General features: G+C 39.3%; 1 protein-coding gene across 10 annotated transcripts in view; it reads left to right on the top strand.

Moving 5' to 3' along the window:
* Window positions 1-19,836, top strand: part of PPP2R2C (protein phosphatase 2 regulatory subunit Bgamma) — a 198,934-nt gene that overhangs the window by 66,149 nt on the left and 112,949 nt on the right. For 2 of the 10 annotated variants that reach the window (XM_068943408.1, XM_009686227.2), the window contains one exon: window positions 12,155-12,246. The exons of the other annotated variants lie outside the window; for them this stretch is intronic. In XM_068943408.1, coding sequence (XP_068799509.1) covers window positions 12,180-12,246 — 67 coding nt within the window. In that variant the 5' untranslated portion in view covers window positions 12,155-12,179. The remainder of the gene's footprint in view (window positions 1-12,154; window positions 12,247-19,836) is intronic. 10 annotated transcript variants of the gene reach the window in all.

Raw genomic sequence — 19,836 nt, 5'->3', positions numbered from 1 at the left:
TTGTACGCATTATTTTTATTTCTTAAGTGCAAACAAGAACAGACTATTTTTGGCTAGTGCAAATACGGCTAATATAAGCGTACTTCAAGAGACTCAATTCCTACAAACAATCAAACAAACAAAAAGCCCTTCGACACAGTATGTCACACAGTTCGGTGACTTTTGTAAATTATTAATTTGACAGGGGTTTGGAATCTGTGTTGTTAAAAATAGTATTGCTTTTCCTTTCATACTTAACTGATTCATTTGCAGGAAAGAAAAAGATGGAAACATCTGTGCGTAACATAAAAATACAACATTTGTGTGTGTTTTAATTGAGAAAATAGTACAGAAGAAAGTCAAGGACTGAGAATTGTTTTTTTATCCTCTAGTTCCAATGCAACTGAAGTTTGAATAGAACTTAATTAATTATCATCTTAATCTTTTTCAGTGTGTAGTGCTTTTGCTGTTCATGTGACCCAGCGATTGCAAGCAGTTGTTGTTGTGCAAAATAACACTACTTGCACAAATCCTAAGATTAGTGCTGCCCTACAATTGTGCTGATTGCATTAAAGATAGCCATAGCATACTCTGGTGGCTGTGCCAGTTTCTAGTCAAAAATGAAGTTCATCAGAGTTCAATTAAAAATAAGTAATTGATTGTCTCTTTGTGTTTAATGAATCCCCATATTTTTTATCCCTAACCTAAGATTTTAAATGAATTTTTCAAATGGAATAAAAACAGTTTTCACACAATGAGCTAGTCTGTAATTTTCAATAAACTTTTATCCAGTCAATGAAACTTCATGTTCTATTAAGTTTGACAGGTTTCAAGTTATGGAAGAAGTTGGCCTTTTTCACAAGATCTTTAGTAAGCCTTTCCAGGGCTTTCAAATTTATGGCTGTAAATCTGGCTATTTATGTCATTATTTCATAAGTAAATTCTGACATATATCTTTATTTCTGTTCTGCGATACAGCAAGAAAAAGGAAAATACAACTAATCAGTAATAATTGATGATCAATAAAATTCCACAAATAGGCTCTAGACTTTCTTTTAGTATTTGGAGCAGGACTAGTGAATGTAGAAAAGAGAAGAAAGCAAAGCAAAAGCTGTGATCCAGTGTCTTTGGTAAGTGCTATGATACTGGAGGATTTTCCAGGGTTTCCGCAAGGGCAGTTGTGAGCACCAGGAATATTTTTACGTTGCGCAGAATTCCCTTCAGCGCAGGTAGAAGTTCAGAGAAGTGGAGGAGTGAATTAGGAAGAGCATTGTCAGCAGGTTGAGGGAGCTGATCCTTGCCCTCTGCTCAGCACTGTTGAGACAGATCTGGAGTACTGTGTCCTGTGCTGGGCTCCCCCGTACAAGAGAGACATGGATTTAAAGGAGCAAGTCCAGCGAAAGGCCACAAAGATGTTGAAGGGACTGCAGCATCTCTCGTATGAGCAGAGGTTGATGGAGCGGAGGGTCTGTTCAGCCTGGAGAAGAGAAGACTGAGGGGGGATCTTATCAATGTCTATAAATATTTGCTGGGAGGGCATCACAGTGGTACCCAGTGACAGGATGAGAGGTAACAGGCACAAACACGAAAAACTTCACTTGAACACAAGAAAACACTTCTTTACTGTGAGGGTGGTTGAGCACTGGAACAGGTTGCCCAGATTGATTGTAGAGTCTCCATGCTTGGGAATATTTAAAACCCAACTGGACACGGCACCGAGCAACCTCCTCTAGCTGACCTTGCTTGAGCAGGGGGTTGGACCAGATGATGTCCAGAGGTGCCTTCCAACCCCAGCTGTTCTGTGAAATGGAAAGACTCCTGCAGAAGGGCGTACAGAGAGCTACTCTGCCAGACGTACTGGCTCTGAAGGTAGTGAGAAATGTGGAGCTTGTTTTTTGCCTCTGTGAACTGTGAAGATTGGACTTTGATATCTCTCTGGATCTTGAAAGTCTAGTTGAGTCTTAGGTTATGCCCTTCTTTATCTGATCACGACTACATAGCAAATGCTGTGGAGAATTGGTACACAGTTGCTTCTTTGGATTTTGGGGGTACTGCACTGTGCACTTGAGCTTAGGTCCTTTCCTTGAACGTTTCTCCCCTGAATACTACCAGCATCACAGACTAGATAGCTCTGCAGGAGAGAGGAAGGGGCAGTGGCAGCTGGTGGGATAAGGGGGTAGATGTGGCATGTGCTCTTTCTCCCATCATTTGGACAGAGATGCCTTGCCGGTTGCCCTGGGGACAAGAAGGGCTGAAGGCGGAGGCACAGTGGGCTGCTCAGCACAGACCAGAACTGGCTGCCGACGTAGCACACATGACTGTTGTCATGATACGTGACAATTTTGACACCCTGTTTGATTTGGTATCTTTTTGTTACTTCATGCAGAACTATGATAGTGGAATGACCAGTATAGGGGGACGTTAGCTGTGCACTCTGTGGGCTTCGGTCTGAATGGAAGATTTAGGTCAAGCGTATTCTCTTTCATCAGCAGTGACTCTCAAACCAGACTTTGCATATCCGGTATCTTTGAAATATGTAGCTGTGAATTATTATGTACTTCACAGAAATTTCTGGAACACCCGATGCTAAGAATCAGGTAATGGCCATATTAGCTGTGGTGTTTCTTGTTGTTCAAGTGCATATATTTCAGGTCAGCCCTTTAACTTGATCAGCCCTTTCTCCCTTCCTTCTGCCAAGCACCAGACGATACATAATTTGGTAACTCTACCAGAATTCCTCTCTTTCAAATAAACAAGCAAGGAAATTGCCCTCTAGGTCAGCATTAGGCATTCATGACTTCTGCTAATCAACTGACAAGTATGCGATGGCCAGGGATAAGAGCTCTGTGCAGGGCCTGGCCTGCAGATCTTAATCAAGCAAACTTCCTCCTCCTACATTGCCTTGGGAAAAACTTGATCACAACGTGAGCCACAAATCTGATTTTTTTGTCTATTTAACTGGTTTTCAGGAACCTTCTATTATTAAGTATGATTTTGTATTGAGTGCACTCCTGCTTGTGTATATATGCTACACTCGCAGAAGTCTTGTGGAAGGCTGCTAGCACATGTTTTCTTGCATATCTATATTCCTTCCAAGTCCTGTGCTTGCAATGGGGATCTAGAAATACTAGTATGACTGTTTCAAGGTTTCAGCATTGGCAGAGAAGGTGAGCAAAACTTTACGTAGGGCACTATTTGTCTTTCAGATCTTATATGATTTACAGACTGTTTTGGTCTATATGCATCAGTGTATGCTGAACTGGGAAGGGAGAGTTTTCTTGTGATGGGAATGAGGCTTTCTTGTACGGTAGGGTCCTTACACTTCCAGTTTTCCCCTGTGGTGGTGATGAGCTGCAATTTCTGTGGAAAAATGGTTTATTTGAATACGGGTTTTATTTTCCAGAGTTCAGTATGTACGTAATTTTTGAATTTAGTGTTTCTGTGCTTCACTTCTCATTTCAGGAAAAAGGTTCATATACAGCAGAGGCCTCTTCTGTGACTAAATCTTCTAACAAAGTTGCTAAATTAAAAATAGATAATAATAGTTGGCATGCGTTAACGGTAATGATGTTGCAAATCAACCGATGGTATTAAACATTTCAGACTGACTAGCTGCAAGAGCTCACACTACATGCAAGTGATAGTTTTTAGTAATTTAAAATATCCTGAAGAAATGAATGCAAAATGAAATAATTTGGGCAGAATATGATTTGTACAGAATATAAATAAACAGTTGGTTGTTGCATCAATCCTTCCCAGTCTTTGGGCTGGGTTGAAATATTACTTATGTTTTTTATTACTTTTCCATACCTTCACATTAATTTAAAGACATTATTAATTTGGGGTTTGGCTTGATACTGCCTGTGAAATTCCAGGCACAGTTCTTGGAGGCAAAATAGTCCCTTCTCTTGGGCAAACTGCAGCACAGACTGTCCATCCTTCCTTCTCTGCCAAGCTCTGGGCTCTGTTGCTGCAGCCTGTCCCATGGCACAGGGAGCATCGGCACAGAGGAGACAGGACTTCTTTAGTCTTGTTTAGTCCACAGACTTAGAAGTCAGCTTCTTCGGAAACTGCCTTCAGCAAATTTGACCTGTTTTTGAAGTTGCCCCTTTCTAGCAGAGAGAGGAATGCCACCGTTGCGGTGTGTGAACTGTTAAGCATGCACCAGAAGAACAGTTAATGTTTTGGTCAGTGTTAAAAAGACTTACATAGTAATGATACGTACTTTAACACTGCTTCGCAACCACCCTTTTTAAAGGTTTTTGTCGTATTCATTTACAGTAGAAGTAAGAAATGGGGAAATATGAGCTATGTACGTATTGGGAAAATGTCTGACAGTTATCCTGGATGTAACCAGCTAATGGTAGTAATATGGCATTTGAAAATACTGTCAGAAGCTTTGATGCCTCTGCTCCTATTAATAAATACTAACAGAGGTGGTTGCTATCATGGAGAACTGGAAATGCACAAGGATTCATTTATGATTGTTAAGTGTAAGTATATTTAGACAGAAAACTATTTTTGTTCCAGAAAACCAAGAAGTTGGTGTAAATTGGAGCAGTTAGCAATTCAAACTCCACAGGGCAAACATCAGCCTGGTTATTACGGATGGGGCATGATAGATGTAGTTACATTGAGGTTAACACTGAAAGCAAGAAAAAAATTCCTCTATTGCTCATTTTAATGACTGAAGTCAGTTTTTCTGGCTGCTAGGCATTTAACTTTTGCAGTTTTCCTTTATTAAAAAAAAAAAAAAACCTCTTACCTGATTTTGCAGAGGTTCCCTTCCTGAAATGTTGCAAATATATCCAAACTCTTCACGTTCCCCTTGCTATCTCATCTCTGCTCCAGAAACCTCCATTCATAAGTGTGTGTGCACGTGTATGAACATATACATTCGTGGACCTTTATTGTTCAAGACAGTAACGCATCCAATAACTGTAAATACTTTTGAAAGTTTATAATTAAATAGAAAAACTTATGTAAATTTTGCCAAGATTTGTTTTTTATAGATTTAGTATAAATTTCTGTGTTAAAAACAGTCTTAGCCACAGAGCTGTCACTAATAATGTTGTCTGTCTTTAAATCTGGTTTTTCTGAAGTCTTCATCTGTCAGCCACCACTTCTAAAATGCATTTTCGTTCTGCAGCCTGATAGATTTAGGATGATTTACAAAAGTATTCTAGTGCTGTAGCTTTACATTCTTTGAGAGATCTATATCATAGGTTAATGGGGTCAGTGCTTGAATTACCATGTGCCTAAAATATACGTACTATCACAATAATAGAATACAAATAGCTGAGCTTGAGGAAGTGAATGAACTGATTGATGTCTGTTTTGAGAACTGAACAATGGAAACGTTCCTTTTCTTTGCCTTTTGGAGTTTATGTGGACTTGCAATGCAGTCTCAAAAAGGTGACTCCAAAGTCTGAGGTTTTATTGTATGTGTGAAACCCCGTAGGAACCTGCAAGCCAAGATCTCTTGAGTGCATGTATCAGCAGTATTTATCTAAAAATACTCAAAAGGTAGTCAGTTAAGATTTGACTGTATGTGACAACAACAGATATCTGAATGTTTTGACAAGACCATGCCATCGTGGGTCACTAGAAGAGGTGGAGCACTCCACCTCTCAGTGCTCAGTACCTCTGAGCACTATGAACTCAGTGCTATCTTGAGCACTATGTTTTGCTTATACGTAGTAACTCTACCAGCTGGCTCATCCTTTGTGGACAAGGCATTAGGGGAACTCCTATGCTTTAGCTTGTAATTGGTGACTCTCATGAGTTTGAATGAGGAATTCGGTTTTTTTCTGTTGTTCCTTCTGTGGCCAACTGAGAAACCTTCTGCTGAAGCATAGCAAGATTTTCCTGAATTTATTTTCATTTTATTTTTCGAAGAAAGTTTTCACTGATGAAAGGGTGAACAGGGTTTATTGACAGAGTGTGATAGTAGCACACAGGGCAGCGACAAAGATGAGCAGAGTACCTGTCATCCTAATAGCTCTTAAAAGCAATAATCCAACAGTGCCCTGAAGCTTTTAACCAATTCAGAATCCGCAAACCACCTCTTTTCAGCTCTGGGACTACCCAGATCATATCCATTTCAAATGGAAGATCCATTTCTTCTTCTGAAGGTAGCCACTCTAAAAACTGTTCACTTTTGAAATGTTTCTGTAAAATAACTGATCCTGGCCCAGTTTGTTTCTGAAATTCTGTGAGCGAGTCTCAGTGAAGTCATGTTCTGGCCTCTCTATATGTTTTCCCTCTGTAAAAAAGTGAGGAGAAAATGATTTTGAAAGTTTTATTACTTTATGTTTCAGAGAAGAGAGGCTTTCTGTGTTGCAGACAAACTGAACGCTGAAGTTAATATTAAAACAGAAATGCTTTGGGAGTCAGATTCTGCTTGGTCTGAAAGTCATATCTGCAGGCTCTGCCTGTGCTCCATTTGCTGCCGCTTTCCTCACTTTGCAGTGTCTTGCTCTGGTGGTGAGTGCACTAGCCTCAAATGCCTTGAATTGCTGCTCCTGCTCGTCCTTGCAAAGTTCAGTGTTTGTATAACAACACTGGCAACAGGAAGGGGAAACATATTTTATCTTTAATACCTCTTCTAAAGGCTGAGTGTTTAGTGAAGTTACAAAAAAGCAGGATTAATTATCTGCTAATGAGCTCTGTGCTGCCATGGTTGGTCTGTTAGCAGTAACCAAGCCTACCATGGCCTTCAGCCAATCTAGAGCTATCTAGGTCTGTCTGTATCTCTATAGTCTTTCCAAACTACCTTCTTCTGTCACTGTTTCTGCTTGAGGTGGATTTCTTCATCCCAGTATTTTTAGAAAGTCTTAATTTATTATCATAAATACTCATACCTATGTCATCTGTGTACCCGTGAAGTATAATATATAGCTGATGTAATAAATGAGCGACAATTTTTCTATATTTATTATTTTTAAACTTGTAGATAGCTGGAGTTTGCCTGAACGTCGCATGTCGCATACCATGCTTGAAGGGGAGGAGAAGGATATTGTTGATCAGTTCTTAGAGTTTATAATTTAGGTTGAATCTAAAATGCACCTGTTCTACTAGATGCCTGATATGTGGTCAAGAAATTATACAAGAGATTACTGCTATTTTGGGACTAAATATTTCACAAGAATAATTTACATTTCCCCCTGCTTCATACAGCATTCTACCCAAGCAACAGATACTTTCCTAAACCTAGTGGTCTGCCTTGAAGTCCCCTTTCATGTGCTTCTGGTATGTGTCTTCATGCTGCTAAAGCTCCTTTGATCTGCTTCTGGCCAGTTTCCAGACCATCTTTTAATTCTTTTTGTGGAATTTCCATACCAGCTTTAATTCCTGCCAGAAGGCAACTGTTCCATCTCTGTTCAAGCAGGGCCCCAAAGCTTTAAATTCTCAGCATGTCTCTCCCTGGAAGTAATACACCCTGCTCAGACTTACGAGAAGGCAGGAAAATGTAGATCCCTGGCGGCACCTGGGAGAGAAACAAGCAGATGGAAACATAGGCATTCCTCCTTTGACTACGGTGGTTCTCTTTCCATTTGTTGTTTAACTTTATTATAGTTGTGTTTGGCTTTTATCTGCAGTGTTTGCAAGTTTTCCAGCTCCAGAAATCTTTATTTAAAAAATGAAAGCAAAGCCATAACTCATTTGGCACACTGTTTGTGTTTGCCATTCTCCCTGCAGTCTGTATTTATACTCCTACCTTTCTTTTACTGCCATTCTTTTGCTAATATTAAAGGACACAGGTGTGACTGAAAATCGTCTTGGATTGACTGATTAATCTGTATATGAACCTCAGATGTAAAGGAGGGTTTTTTCAGATTTCTAGAGTCTCTTCATCATTCTACTGAAAGGAATTTTTAACTTTGGAGTGAGGTCTTGCAGGCTTCCTGGGAAAAGTCCTAGTTGAGTAGGTTAGTATCAAAACATTTCTGTAAAAGTTGGGGTTCGGGGTTTTACCCTATTGTCATGAGAAAAAAGGAAGTGGTATTTCCTTTATTAAGTCTCTGCCCTCAAAATTATCCAAATAAGGTATAGAACTGGAGGTGACTGGAAATAGTGAAGCTTACATGAATAAAGATATGTATTTTTAATTCAGCTGTATTTTTTGTACTCTATTAGGTTTTTAGAAAAGTAAAACACTGCTTGTTGCTGTTAGCGTGCTAAGATCCTCGTTTTTATCAAATGGAAACAATTTTTTCTTTAAAATCCAGACAGGTTACTACAGTCTTATGTAATCCTGATGTAGTGTCCAGTGAAGCCTATTAAGAACCTACCTTTGCCTTCAGTGGGATTGGATCATGGCGCGTAGTCTTGCATAGCTGTACGAACACATTGTAAGTCCATAAAAATATGCGTGCATGTACATACATATATTTTTCTTTATACTTTGGGAGTACTGATTTTAATCTCTACATCTATTTTTTCTAATGATGTTGTCCAGTAACTCTAGTTAGTTCTGTCTTCAGTAGTGCATTATATATGTTGTGCATATGTAGTATGTAACTCTTGATACTGCAAAAATTTTTTTGAAGTTTTTGTTTGACTCAGTGCAAGAACAGGTAAAGTAATTGCTTGCAAAAAGCCTTACTAGGAATCTCAGCTGAATCTTCAGAGATTCATTGCTATTATTGTTTTTGTTTTTTGTTTTTGTTTTTTAGGATAAAAATAGAAAAGGATAGGGATTTGTTTTACCTTCTGTTTGCATATTTTACCCTTTCTGCTTATTGTTCTCTGAAATACTCTTACATCTTTGCTTGAAGCAAGCTACTGTCCAGATTTCCCTTTGAGATAATGTTGCTTCAGGCTACCTTTTAACTTTCTGAAATACAGAGTGCTTGTCAAAGAGCTGATAATGTGTCTAAGTTGCATTAATTTATGTTGCAGTAGTATTCAAATTAATGCTCACCAGAAGATCTTTTAGTAGTTGAGCAGAACGAAGGGTATAACTAAATCTCTATGAAAAAATTACAGCGCATCTCATGAATACCAGTAACATAGTTTCAGCCCTTAAGTACCTTTTTTAGTTAAGGATGCTTTTCAGGTTTATCTTGTACTAGAGCTTTAAAAAAAGTGCATGTCTTAACAAATTATTAATTCCCCCTCCTGCCTTGATTTTCTGCCCGTTTTTGTACTAGGGGGTTTGTGCTGATTTATCAGGTGTATACTCTACCCCCAAACTACACTTTTGTAGCTTCCAAAAAGTTTATGTTGTGGTTGTATCATAGCAACGCAGCGTGCTCTGTGCAGAAGGCTTAATATTAAGCTGATGAGTAGTCTTACGGTAGGCGTTCCAGTGTGCTTTATTTGGTTAAGGCATTGCCTCAAAAATGAGCTAACAAGGTATAGACTGTGACTGAAGGATTATCACAGTTGCATTGTTGGGAAAAGGTTGCATACTAAAGCTAGAAGTAGTCTTCGGTTAATCAGTTTTAAAAGCTGCGGTTAACATTTCTATGACCTGATCCAGTCATTTGTGCGAGAATATCAAGCTTTTGTGATCAAATCCACTAAGTAGTAGCAAGGAGACGAGTTGCTCTTTCTAGGTCTCCGAACCCATTTCTGTGAGCAGATTTTGGGTCTTTGCAGCGCCTGTGGGTTGTTTGTGTTGCAGGGGGTGCAGCGGCCCAGCCCTTCAGCACAGGTGCTTGTTTGCTCAAGCATGTTTCTACAGAATCTCACTTTGCTGTGGCCACTCAAAGTTCGTTTGTTAATTTGATTTTGAAGACATGGCAGATGAGCAAAGAAGTTAGCAAAGGAGTTTTGTAAAGCTTACTTATTTTTCACAGAACCCCAGAGGGTCTCATGTCTTTCAAAATGGACGTCTCGGAGAAGTACAGCAGGGGTGGTGGGACAGGGCCTCTGGAAGTCACCTTTCCAAGTGTCCAGTGTGAACCTTCTGAGCTGCTACTTGTTCCTATTGCCCTTGCTATATTATGCCCCACTACCAAGAAGAGTTCAGGTCCGTTGTCTTTGCATCCCCCTCAAGTACTTGTAAGCTATTATTAATTGTTGCTTAGCTTCCTCTTCACCAGGCGAAGCAAGCCCAGCTCCCTCCATCTCTCTGCAGAAGTCTGAAGCGCCTGGCCAACCAGCTCACAAGATGATTTGAAATATACCCAGGAACCTTAGACGTTATCTGCTTCATGTCATGAAAGGTGACTTCTGGATTCTTTTCTTAGTGAAAAAGATGACGTTTTTATCTAATACCTCAAACAGCAACACTGGGAATTGCATTTAATGTGCAATGGACTTTAAACACGTTGCTATTCTTTTTAGGTTGTATGAAAAAATCATAGGTTCTTAGTAAAGCCATAGTATGTAGTATACTGAAACTGTCAGTATTCTTTTTTTCCTTGGAGAGTCTCTTCGCTCCTGTAAGGCTCAGGTACCAGCAGCGTAATGTCTGGTTGCTGGAATATGGGCTGCCAACCTGTAATGTCTAACATGATTCAGCTTTAGATGCAAATTGTCAGGCCCATTTTTCTTCACCTATTCTGTTGAACCAACTTGCTGTATCTTATTTTGTAAGTGCGTAATGGGTTTATAAATATGGTCTTATATGTGCGCACTTCCCTCTCCCCCCCCCCACACTTGTAGACACCTCATCCAAATATCCTGGCCAAATTCTGCTTGTCTTTACGGCCCTAATCGTAATCCAGTGTAGTAGATCTTCAGAGGCATTGATTTGTTGCTCTTAAGTGCTTGGTGTGTTGGGGGCTGGTAATTTTTGAAAGAGAAAATCAGTATGCTGTGCCACATAAAAGAATAAAATAAAAAATAAAAATGAAGAAAATATAGTGTGTGATGTCTTGTCGGGAAGTGAGCAATGTGCAAATCTGTTTTGCCCAAATCAGAAGTGAGTAACTTGATTTTATGCCTGTGTTTGCCCTTTAACCTAGCCCTAGCTGAAATAATTTAAGTAATTTAAAATTTAATTTATTTTAAATTACTTTAAAAGAAATTTAAGTAATAGACATAACAAAAGTTGATTTTTTTTTTTCCTAATCAAGCTTCTCTGACACATTTTTATAATTATTCTTTTATTGGCTTGCTTTTCAACGGCCTTGAGTTATAGATAAACTTCACATTTTAGAGGCATTGCCTTGGCTCTCAGTTCACTTGCAAAGTTAACATTGAGGTTGGCCAAAGTTAAGTAAGTGCAAGGAAGGCTGATATGGTTCCAGCTAATTACTGGAAATTGTGCTTACCTGCGAACATCAGTACGGCATGCACGTTCCTAATAGAATAAAAGGATTGATCGCAGGGTAGCAGTCCTCTGTGTCTAAACCTGACAAAAATATTTCTTCCGACAAAAAGCATCGTAGTACTTCTGAAAGATGCACAGAGATCACTCTTGGAAGCAAGCTCACTTGCTTTAGTAAGGTTTGGAGAATTGTTAGATTCATCACCACGCTCAAAAGTACAATTTAGACATGTATTTCAGATAGGGTTTTTTCTTCTCTCACTTTCTAAAGGACTGTAATTTGGTATATACAAATCATTTGTATTTGTCAGATTAAAAACAGGTGGGTGAAAAACATGTTTCTAGCTGGAAAATAATGCTTTTTTTTTCATTTTTTAGCTCTTCTTATTCAACTTAGAATTGATTCTTGGCCTAAGCTGATTTGGACTGATGCAGCAGTAAAATAAAATAGTTCTGTGGCATAGGCGAGACAGAAGAAAGGGAAAGCACTGTTTCTCTGTGAGGGTAATCGGTTTGGTAATGGTCTCTGTAAAGGAAACGTGTAAGGATCAGGCTAAGAAACTTGCCATCCTGAAAGCGAGAGAGGAGGCAGAGACTACCAGGTACTGGATTATGGCAAGTGTTTGTTCGCTTTAATTTATTTAGGCTGTGTATCTAGTTAAGCTGATACTCAGTGGTCCTATCCCACTTGCTATAGATACAGGATAACTGGCAATAGCATCATCAGCTCGTGAACCAAAGAATCCAGCTTGGCAGTCGGGCAGGCAAATGGAGCTCTACAGAAGCTGTGAAACTAACCCAGACGTTTCAATAGAAAATGAGAGTTCTTCACCACGCTCCCTAATGAGCTAGCTTGAAGCGGGCATTGTCAAATTCATTTTTTTCCTTCGCTTGTAATGTAGAAGGTGCTGACTGACAGCCCTAGAAATTAAGTCCTCTATTTCTCCACAGGCCAGGTATAGCCAGGGCGGCAGCAATGCAAGCTTCCCCACATTGTCCTGCCAATGCTCCTCAGCCCAGTTCTGAAGAGGTCACTTCTGGAGGTGAGTGGGCGGAGGAGTCTCTGTCCGTGCAGTACGCACTGCCTGGCTGTGGCTCTCCTGGGGTGCACGGCTGGAAAGAGACTGCCCCCTTGTCTTGAATGAACCACCAGTCTGTACTAGGTATTCCCTGTATGTGACATAAAGCAGCATGGGTTGGATTCGTTGAGGTTGCATTATTCTGCTTGATTGCTGTCACCTTTTGGCATTTCTTTGTGGTTGGATGGCACCTTTATATTTTGCCCCACTTTTTTCTTTTGCACTGTTTTGTTTTCAGAGACTTTGTCAATGCTTCGTGTACACGTCTCCAAAGTAGCATGCAAGTAACTGACTGCAATCTCGTTGTAAATGTGATACAGAAGAGCAATTACTGATGGCAGCCGTGTTCACAGGAGGAGCTTTAGAGCACTAGACCAGAAGGCATGCTTTGAAACACACCAAAAATTGATAAGGAAGTGGATGTCGGTTTCCAATGTCTAAATGGACTAATAGGTTTCTGTTATAAAACCGTATCTTAACGTTATGCCTCTTTCGTAATTACTGTGTAATTTAGATACTAATACTCATTAAATTGGTAAACTAATGCTCTTTTTTCGATTACTGTACAATTAATGCAATCTATCTAAAACAAGATAGACACGCAGCATCCTACACTGTAACAAAGTATTGGGTATGTATTACAGGTGCAGTAGATCGTTGTCATCTAAAACAGAAGGTGTATGATAGACCATGTGAGAGGAAATAATACAAGAGTGAGATAAGTTTTCAGAATAAAAATGAGTGCTCACATAGGCAGCAAGTTAATTTTCATGTACATTCTTGGATGTATTTGTCTAAGTAGTGTATAGTACAAACACAGTGAATATTATTCTGTTTTCAGTCAAACTTGACTCTCCTAAATACACAAATGCAATTTAGAAAATTGAAACAAAGGCTTAGCAAGACTTTAAGGCCATGGAGGATTACTTTTGTAGCTTCAGATGCTTCGTGAAGGATTTGCAACAACTTGATTATCACCTATAGTACACGTAAAAGGAAGTAGGTCCGTAAATCTGTTTAACTCTGCTTATGTGGCTGTTGTTTATAAACAAGTATGATTACAGGAGGATGTAATACAATTCAGTAATTGTGTAAATTCAGCATTATTCCTGACTGTTTCCGTAAGATCTGAAATGAGAAGAGTTATTTTCCTAACAAGAGTAGACTTTCTGAAGGGATTTTGTACCTTTTTTTACTTACAAAAAAATAATTCAGAATATTATTCATCCCATATATAGCTGTAACAGTTTGTGGCTTCTTTTTTGTCAGGCATGGAATACAGAATTTGGCTCATAATTAAAACTGGCTGTAGAATCCTATCGGGAAGTAATTTGGTACCGATCCATAAATTCGGTTTTAGTGAAGAACAGTTTGAGGATCCTCATCATGAAAATACAGGGCATTAGATAGTATAATATTAGATATACTCACTAATAAGTCACCTTATTTAGTGTTTTTATGGTGGTAATAAATCACTGTGCCATTGATTTTCAGCTCTTGCAAATGCACTGCACATTGCTATTCTCTTAGTAAAACTGATAAAGCCGGTTAGGTCCAGAGTTGGCCTCCTGCGCAGCTGTGGCCTGGATCCAGAATTCAGCTCAAACCTACCTTTATGTCATGTAAACTTTTGAAGATAATTATATTACTTTTACCAATTAAATCCTCCTTATGATATACTTTATTTCAAATTCCAGTTCAAATATTCAGTCAAACGATTGTCAGTACAAATACAATGCAATGATAAAGGAGATTTATTTTCTTCACGTTATATCATTTTCATACTGCACCCCTCTTTCTATTTCTGAGCATGCTGTCCTTGAATTCTAATTAATACAGAGCCTGATTTTTCTATGTATTTACCTTGAATGATGGTGATCTAAGGGAGCATGCTTGTAGAACGAGGTATTACCCAAAGCATGAGGAGATATGGCAGGATAATCCTCGTAACCTTGATCCCGCCGTCCTAGCTTGTGTAAGTAATTCTGTTGATTCTGCTGTGATTGGTCACATGAGCAAAGGCTGCAGTATTAGGCTCGCAGTTATAAATTGCTGTCTTAAGAGCTTTAATTTTATGAACCTTTCTTTGTCTCCAGTTATATCCTAGTGATTTTATAGCCTTGCTGGTTATGTCCAAGGGTTGGGAGCAAAGGAAAGTTAAACCAGTCTTTGGAGAGTGTGTATAAATGTCTTTCCTGAATTACAGTGAGTTGGTTTGAGGCTTTAGGTGCAATTCACAAACTCATTTTCTCACAGGCCACTAGACGACAACAGAGCTTAAGGGACGTACCCTGAATTTTGGGTCCCGTGTCAGATGGAGAGGTTACAGGCAAGGAAGAAGCAACTCTACCGGTTCATTTTGATTAATATGTGGACAGTGCATGGTCACAGTTGGGAAACCCCTATACTAAAATTTTATTTGTTTACTTTTTCGTCTTTCCATCTGTCAAGATAATACAGATCTTCAAAAAAAAACAAAAAAACAAAAAAAAGAAAGAAAACAAGGGATCCAGAAGTGACTTTGCTTATTTGCAGTGTGCTGGAGGTATCTTTTAGAAAGCATTTCCCTAACAGGTTAGGAGCTAGCGTGGGGTATTTCAGGAAGTATGTGGTGTTGTAGAAAGAACTGTGTAAAACAGACTGCTCAAAAGCAAGCATTTATTTGATGTATGTAGAAATGTTTCTTGTGTCAGCACTGGACTTCTAAAAATAAATAACGGAGAGGCAGCAGAAGGAAATCCCGTACAATCTAATCTTTATGTCACTGCCATCTATAAGGAAATGGAAGACTAAAGGAGCAAAGGTATTGGAAGCAAAAACTAATTATTCAGAGAACAGGCGGTGAAGCTGATTTCAGTGATTTGCCATTTGATTACCGTAGGCGCCTAGAATGTTGCCATTTAATATTACTTGTGGTCATTGGACTGCCTGTGTCACCTGTCTTTCCAGGTTGCATAGGGGGTTAAGTTTTGACCTTTCATTCATCTCTAGGTTGGCTGTTAAGTCCAGTCAACTTCATTAGTGACCAAGATATCAGTATCAATTAACAGCTGTATAACCGTGTGTCTGGAGAAGGTTTGCTTGTGTGTTTGTTTGCTTCCTAGTCGTCTGCAGTGTTATTATGGCATCTGTAAGGGTTCAAGTGTTTGCACGCACGGAGCACATTGCAGGATCAGAGCCAATGCTGTGAACTCTTCAGGGTGGGAAATGCATTTCACTGTTTGCTTAGTTCTCTGCACACAGAAACCCAATCCTGTCGGAGACTTTTGAGCATTCCTGTAATAAAAACAGTAAGGAAATACGTATTCATAGCAATTTCCGTACAAGGAACAAACGAGCAAAAAAGCCCACCCAAGCGTACAATAACAAAGGAATTATTTCGCCCATTTAATTTTTTTGTTTTGAGAAAGTAAAGCACCTAGGAAACTTGGGCCCATTCAGATTGCTTTTGACCGCCTCACCTTATGTTCTTGTTGCAGAATACGTGAACTCAGATATTGAAAGCGCTTCAAGAGACAAAATAATGCAAACTCAAGATGAGGTATGCAGACAAAAATAAAAAGGTGATATAGAATATGAGTCTTTTTCCAGTGGCCTTATTAGAATGCCATCTTTTTATGAACATTATGAATACAACACATATATCTGTCATCATCTGCATTCCATAAAAACATAACCCATAAATCAGAATTGAGTTTTCGCAAAAGACAATATGTGTGATCAGCCACAAACCTGAAGTAAAGTGTTTGTTTTTTTTTTATTGGATGTTTTCCTATTCCTAGGAAGGACAGTGAGAGCTAAAGACTCAGGAGTATTGAGGTTGGTTGAATCCAAGTTTTCAATAAAGAGGCTTTTCTGCTTTATTATGTAAATGTAGCAAATTCAGAGTTAACAGAATAAATACTGAGGCTGTAGAAGTGTGAGAGCTCCTGGTGCGAAGGACATGTTTGGTCTTGAACACTCTTCACAGTTTCTCACTTCAGCTCATCTGCTGTCTGTTTGCTTATGTGCATTACCTGATGTTGTACCAGGAAGCTGTAATGCTTTGTAGACTTTCATTTGCCTGGTCAAATACTTTAAGATCTTCCAGGGAGGCAGGTAAATTAGGAAATACATTCTCTTTTGAAATTGAATGTATTGAAATACATTCTCTTTTCTCTCTTGAGACTGTGCATCAGGAAAACAAGACCAAAAAAACCCCACAAACCCTCAAACGCATGTGTGGAAGAGAAGTGCTGCTGTGGCCTGTGCACTTTGCCTCTCGGTTATACACAGCTGACGGTGTAGCGAGTGTGTCAAGCGCACTGTGAACTGGGTAACTATACCCCTGAACGTCTTAGTTAAGTGATTTGTTATTTGGAATAATCTCCGTTACTGTGAGTGGTGAAAGCCTGTTTTTTCTTACATGTGGTAGAGGGGATCTGACACGAGTTCAAAGCAGCCCTCGTGCTGGCTTTGAGCTGCGCACTTCCGAGGTACACAAGGTAAAAGAAGCTGGATCACAAATTGAGTTGTGCCTTGCCTGCAAGTAATAAAATTTTTCAATCCACAGTGCTGCTGGTTTCACCCTGTAGGAGATCATTATTTTCTAGTATTTCCCTCATAATGGTATTTTTCTTCCTTAGTATTTGTACTATTTTGCTTGTTCTAAGTGTTAGCGTGGTTATACAGAGCGTGTGTTTAATCTCTGCTTGTAGATGAGGCTGTGGCGTAGAGGTCTGTTCCAGCTGATCCTCAGTCATTGACCTTTTCCACAAGAACATAAGATGAATGAATAAAATGTTATTGTTTTAACATTAGGTACAGAAGAAGTCTTCTCTGTTTACAGGATCAGTTTTGTGGTGTCAATGAACTGAATTTTATTCAGCTTAATTTTGAAGAGATGTGCAAAAAACCCAGACGAATTGCTGTTTCAGGCAGCTGGATGCAGAACTGCATGGAAGGGCTGATTAGCATCAGCAAGATCTGAGCCACGGAAAAAAACCCCTCTCCCATACTGAAAGTTTTATAAACAGTGCCAGCTAGCAGATATCCTTCTCATATGACTGGAGTGTCAGTTTAGATTAGAATTTTTGTTGCAGACAGTGCAGAATAAGAGCTGTCCAAACCTATTCGAAGCATGCAAGCAGTTACGCTGTACTTTGTCTGGATGGTAAAGTATGTCTTACTCTTTTTTTCCATGAATCAAATAAACCTAAAATCTAAACAGAACATTTGGTGATGGAGTGGGGTGGGGGGGGGGCAATCACTCTCGTTCCTTTTTTTTTCAACATCAAACATTTCACTAAAGTCAGTATTGGTGATTTTGGCTAAGTGAAGATTTCCTTAGTCTATGTCCCAGATCAGATATAATCTAAATATTAGATATCACATCAAAATGTGTGATGAATAGGGGGCTGGAGAATGGAGATGAATAGTGGGATAAGGAAGAAAGATGAGACTTTAACAGTGAAATATTAGAATTTGCTTATTTAGAATCACATTATTCCTCAGGCAGTCCCATGGAGTCAGAAGAGCCCTGCAATGGCAGGAGCGTGCCCAGCCATGCTTTCAGTAGGAACAGCGGAGGAAGAAGGGAAAAACCCTACCAGTCTTTCTGAGTAGCACAGCATATGCGCAGCTCTGGCAGTGTGCGCTGCATCTGCTCTGCCCCAGAAAAGGACAGCTGTTGGCCTTCTATAGAAGCTGATACCTTTAACGCTTTAAGGGTACAGTTTACAGAAAAACCAAATTGTGAGGGTAGGAATGGATACGTATGTCAGAGGATAGGTTAAGCCAGAGAAGCAGTGATCTAACTTTGCAGTGTTTTTTTTTTTTCTTTCCTCAAATTAGAATAAGGTGTTGCATTTGATTTTAAATTTCTATTTTCTCTTTGAGCTATCTTTTCCAAATGTAATTGAGGGAAACAGCATGTTCCAGTGCTCTGCCATGCATCTCCAGTTTTGAATGTGTTAGAATTGTTATGGGGTTTCCATGGTAATTTATTTTTATTTAAAAAATGTGAGCCTAGCATGCATGCATCTGTTATCTATATTTGACACTTATTTCAATAATCTGTTCCTAGACATATCCTTTCAGTATAGCTAACCTGCTGTGTTTGGTAACATTGACCATCCTTCTGTGACGGTAACCATAATATTCTGAATACAAAAGGTGAATTCATGCATCTGTTCAGTTTTCCTCCTGTTCCTCTATTTATGGACATTGTCTTTTTTTCCCTCTGGTGAAATAGCCCCATGTGGAGGACTCCACAGCAGGTAAAGCTGACCCAGAAAAGTCTTAAGTCTCACTTTTGGCAGCTTCTAGTATTTGAATTTTTTTAGGATTGGGGAGGACTCAGCAGCGCTTGAGTGTACACACGAATGGTTTTTTTTCCCCACTGTTCGTGCTGGCAGATGGCCCTTTAGGGGCTTTTGCCAGCAAGTGCAAGTCGGAGTAGCCTCTAGGTGTGAGTGGACTGGTAAAGACGTTGGGCAGCCTTTCCTCTCTGCTGAGCTCGGGAGAGCCTGGCCTTTAGTGAACCTAATCTGTCATTTTTAAAGTTACTTATTTCATATTTTTCTCTTAGTAATCCCAGTAGTTGCAAAGGAGAGTGTTTAGCTCCCCATGGGAGTTGTCAAATGTAACAAAATATGAAAGGTAATGATTGTTACAAAATAAATGCCTGGAAGAGTGAGCTTCCAGTCTTAAAACTTCTCTGAAACCACCAGGGTGCCTTTGAAAATTTAGGCTTTAACATAAAATTTCTGCTCAGAGCAAATATTCCTTCTGAAACATAAACTTATTTAAAAGGGTTTGCAGGTTGGAATGGTGTTTGCAAAACCTGTGAATGCTGCCCTCTAGCACTACTCCCAGTGCTGTACTAGTTCTGTACGTAAGCCAAATTTAACCACCGATATTTTTTAAAAAATTAATGGATTTTTTTGTGTAAAATATTGGAGCTTCTTTTCATTGATGAAACCTGCTTATGTCAGATTTTGTTTGAATTGGCTTTTCTCATTCTCTTTTAGTTTGTTCCAAATCCTTCACAGAATGCTTACCTCCGTCTGACCTCTAATACTGTGGATTAGAAAACATAAAATTGCAGAACTCCAGATGGTTCACTTCATATAATCAGGGCACCTTTATCGGAAAGGGATTTAAGTATGAAACCAGCCATGTAAGTTCAAAATCCAGCAAACAAAATAATCAGTCTTAATCAGCAATCCTTAAAGATTATGCATGCTGTTTCAGACATCCATGAGTGGTAGCTCAAGGTTGGATTTAAAAGACTTTAAAAGATTCACCAAATTTCTCATAGCCTTCAGAGAGCAAGCCTGAGGCTGACGCAGAAGCCTGTGTTATATTGGTAAGTATCCCAAAGTTTATGATTTCTTACTAATTACTGCAGTAGCATGCTGCTTTGTTGCAGCTGTGCAGAACTGGGGTTTGGTAGCTGGTCACCAGTGAGCTGATACAGGACATAGTCAGGGGTTGGTCTCACAGGTGCCCCTCATCAACCAAAGCAGATGTCATTTAGTCATCTTTTGATGAGTCTCTTCCAAACTGCAATAG

Source organism: Struthio camelus, chromosome 4 (genome assembly GCF_040807025.1).
Source record: "Struthio camelus isolate bStrCam1 chromosome 4, bStrCam1.hap1, whole genome shotgun sequence".
NCBI classification, from domain to species: domain Eukaryota; kingdom Metazoa; phylum Chordata; class Aves; order Struthioniformes; family Struthionidae; genus Struthio; species Struthio camelus.
Note: the sequence above shows the minus strand (reverse complement) of the source record. Positions and strands in the feature narration are given on the sequence as shown.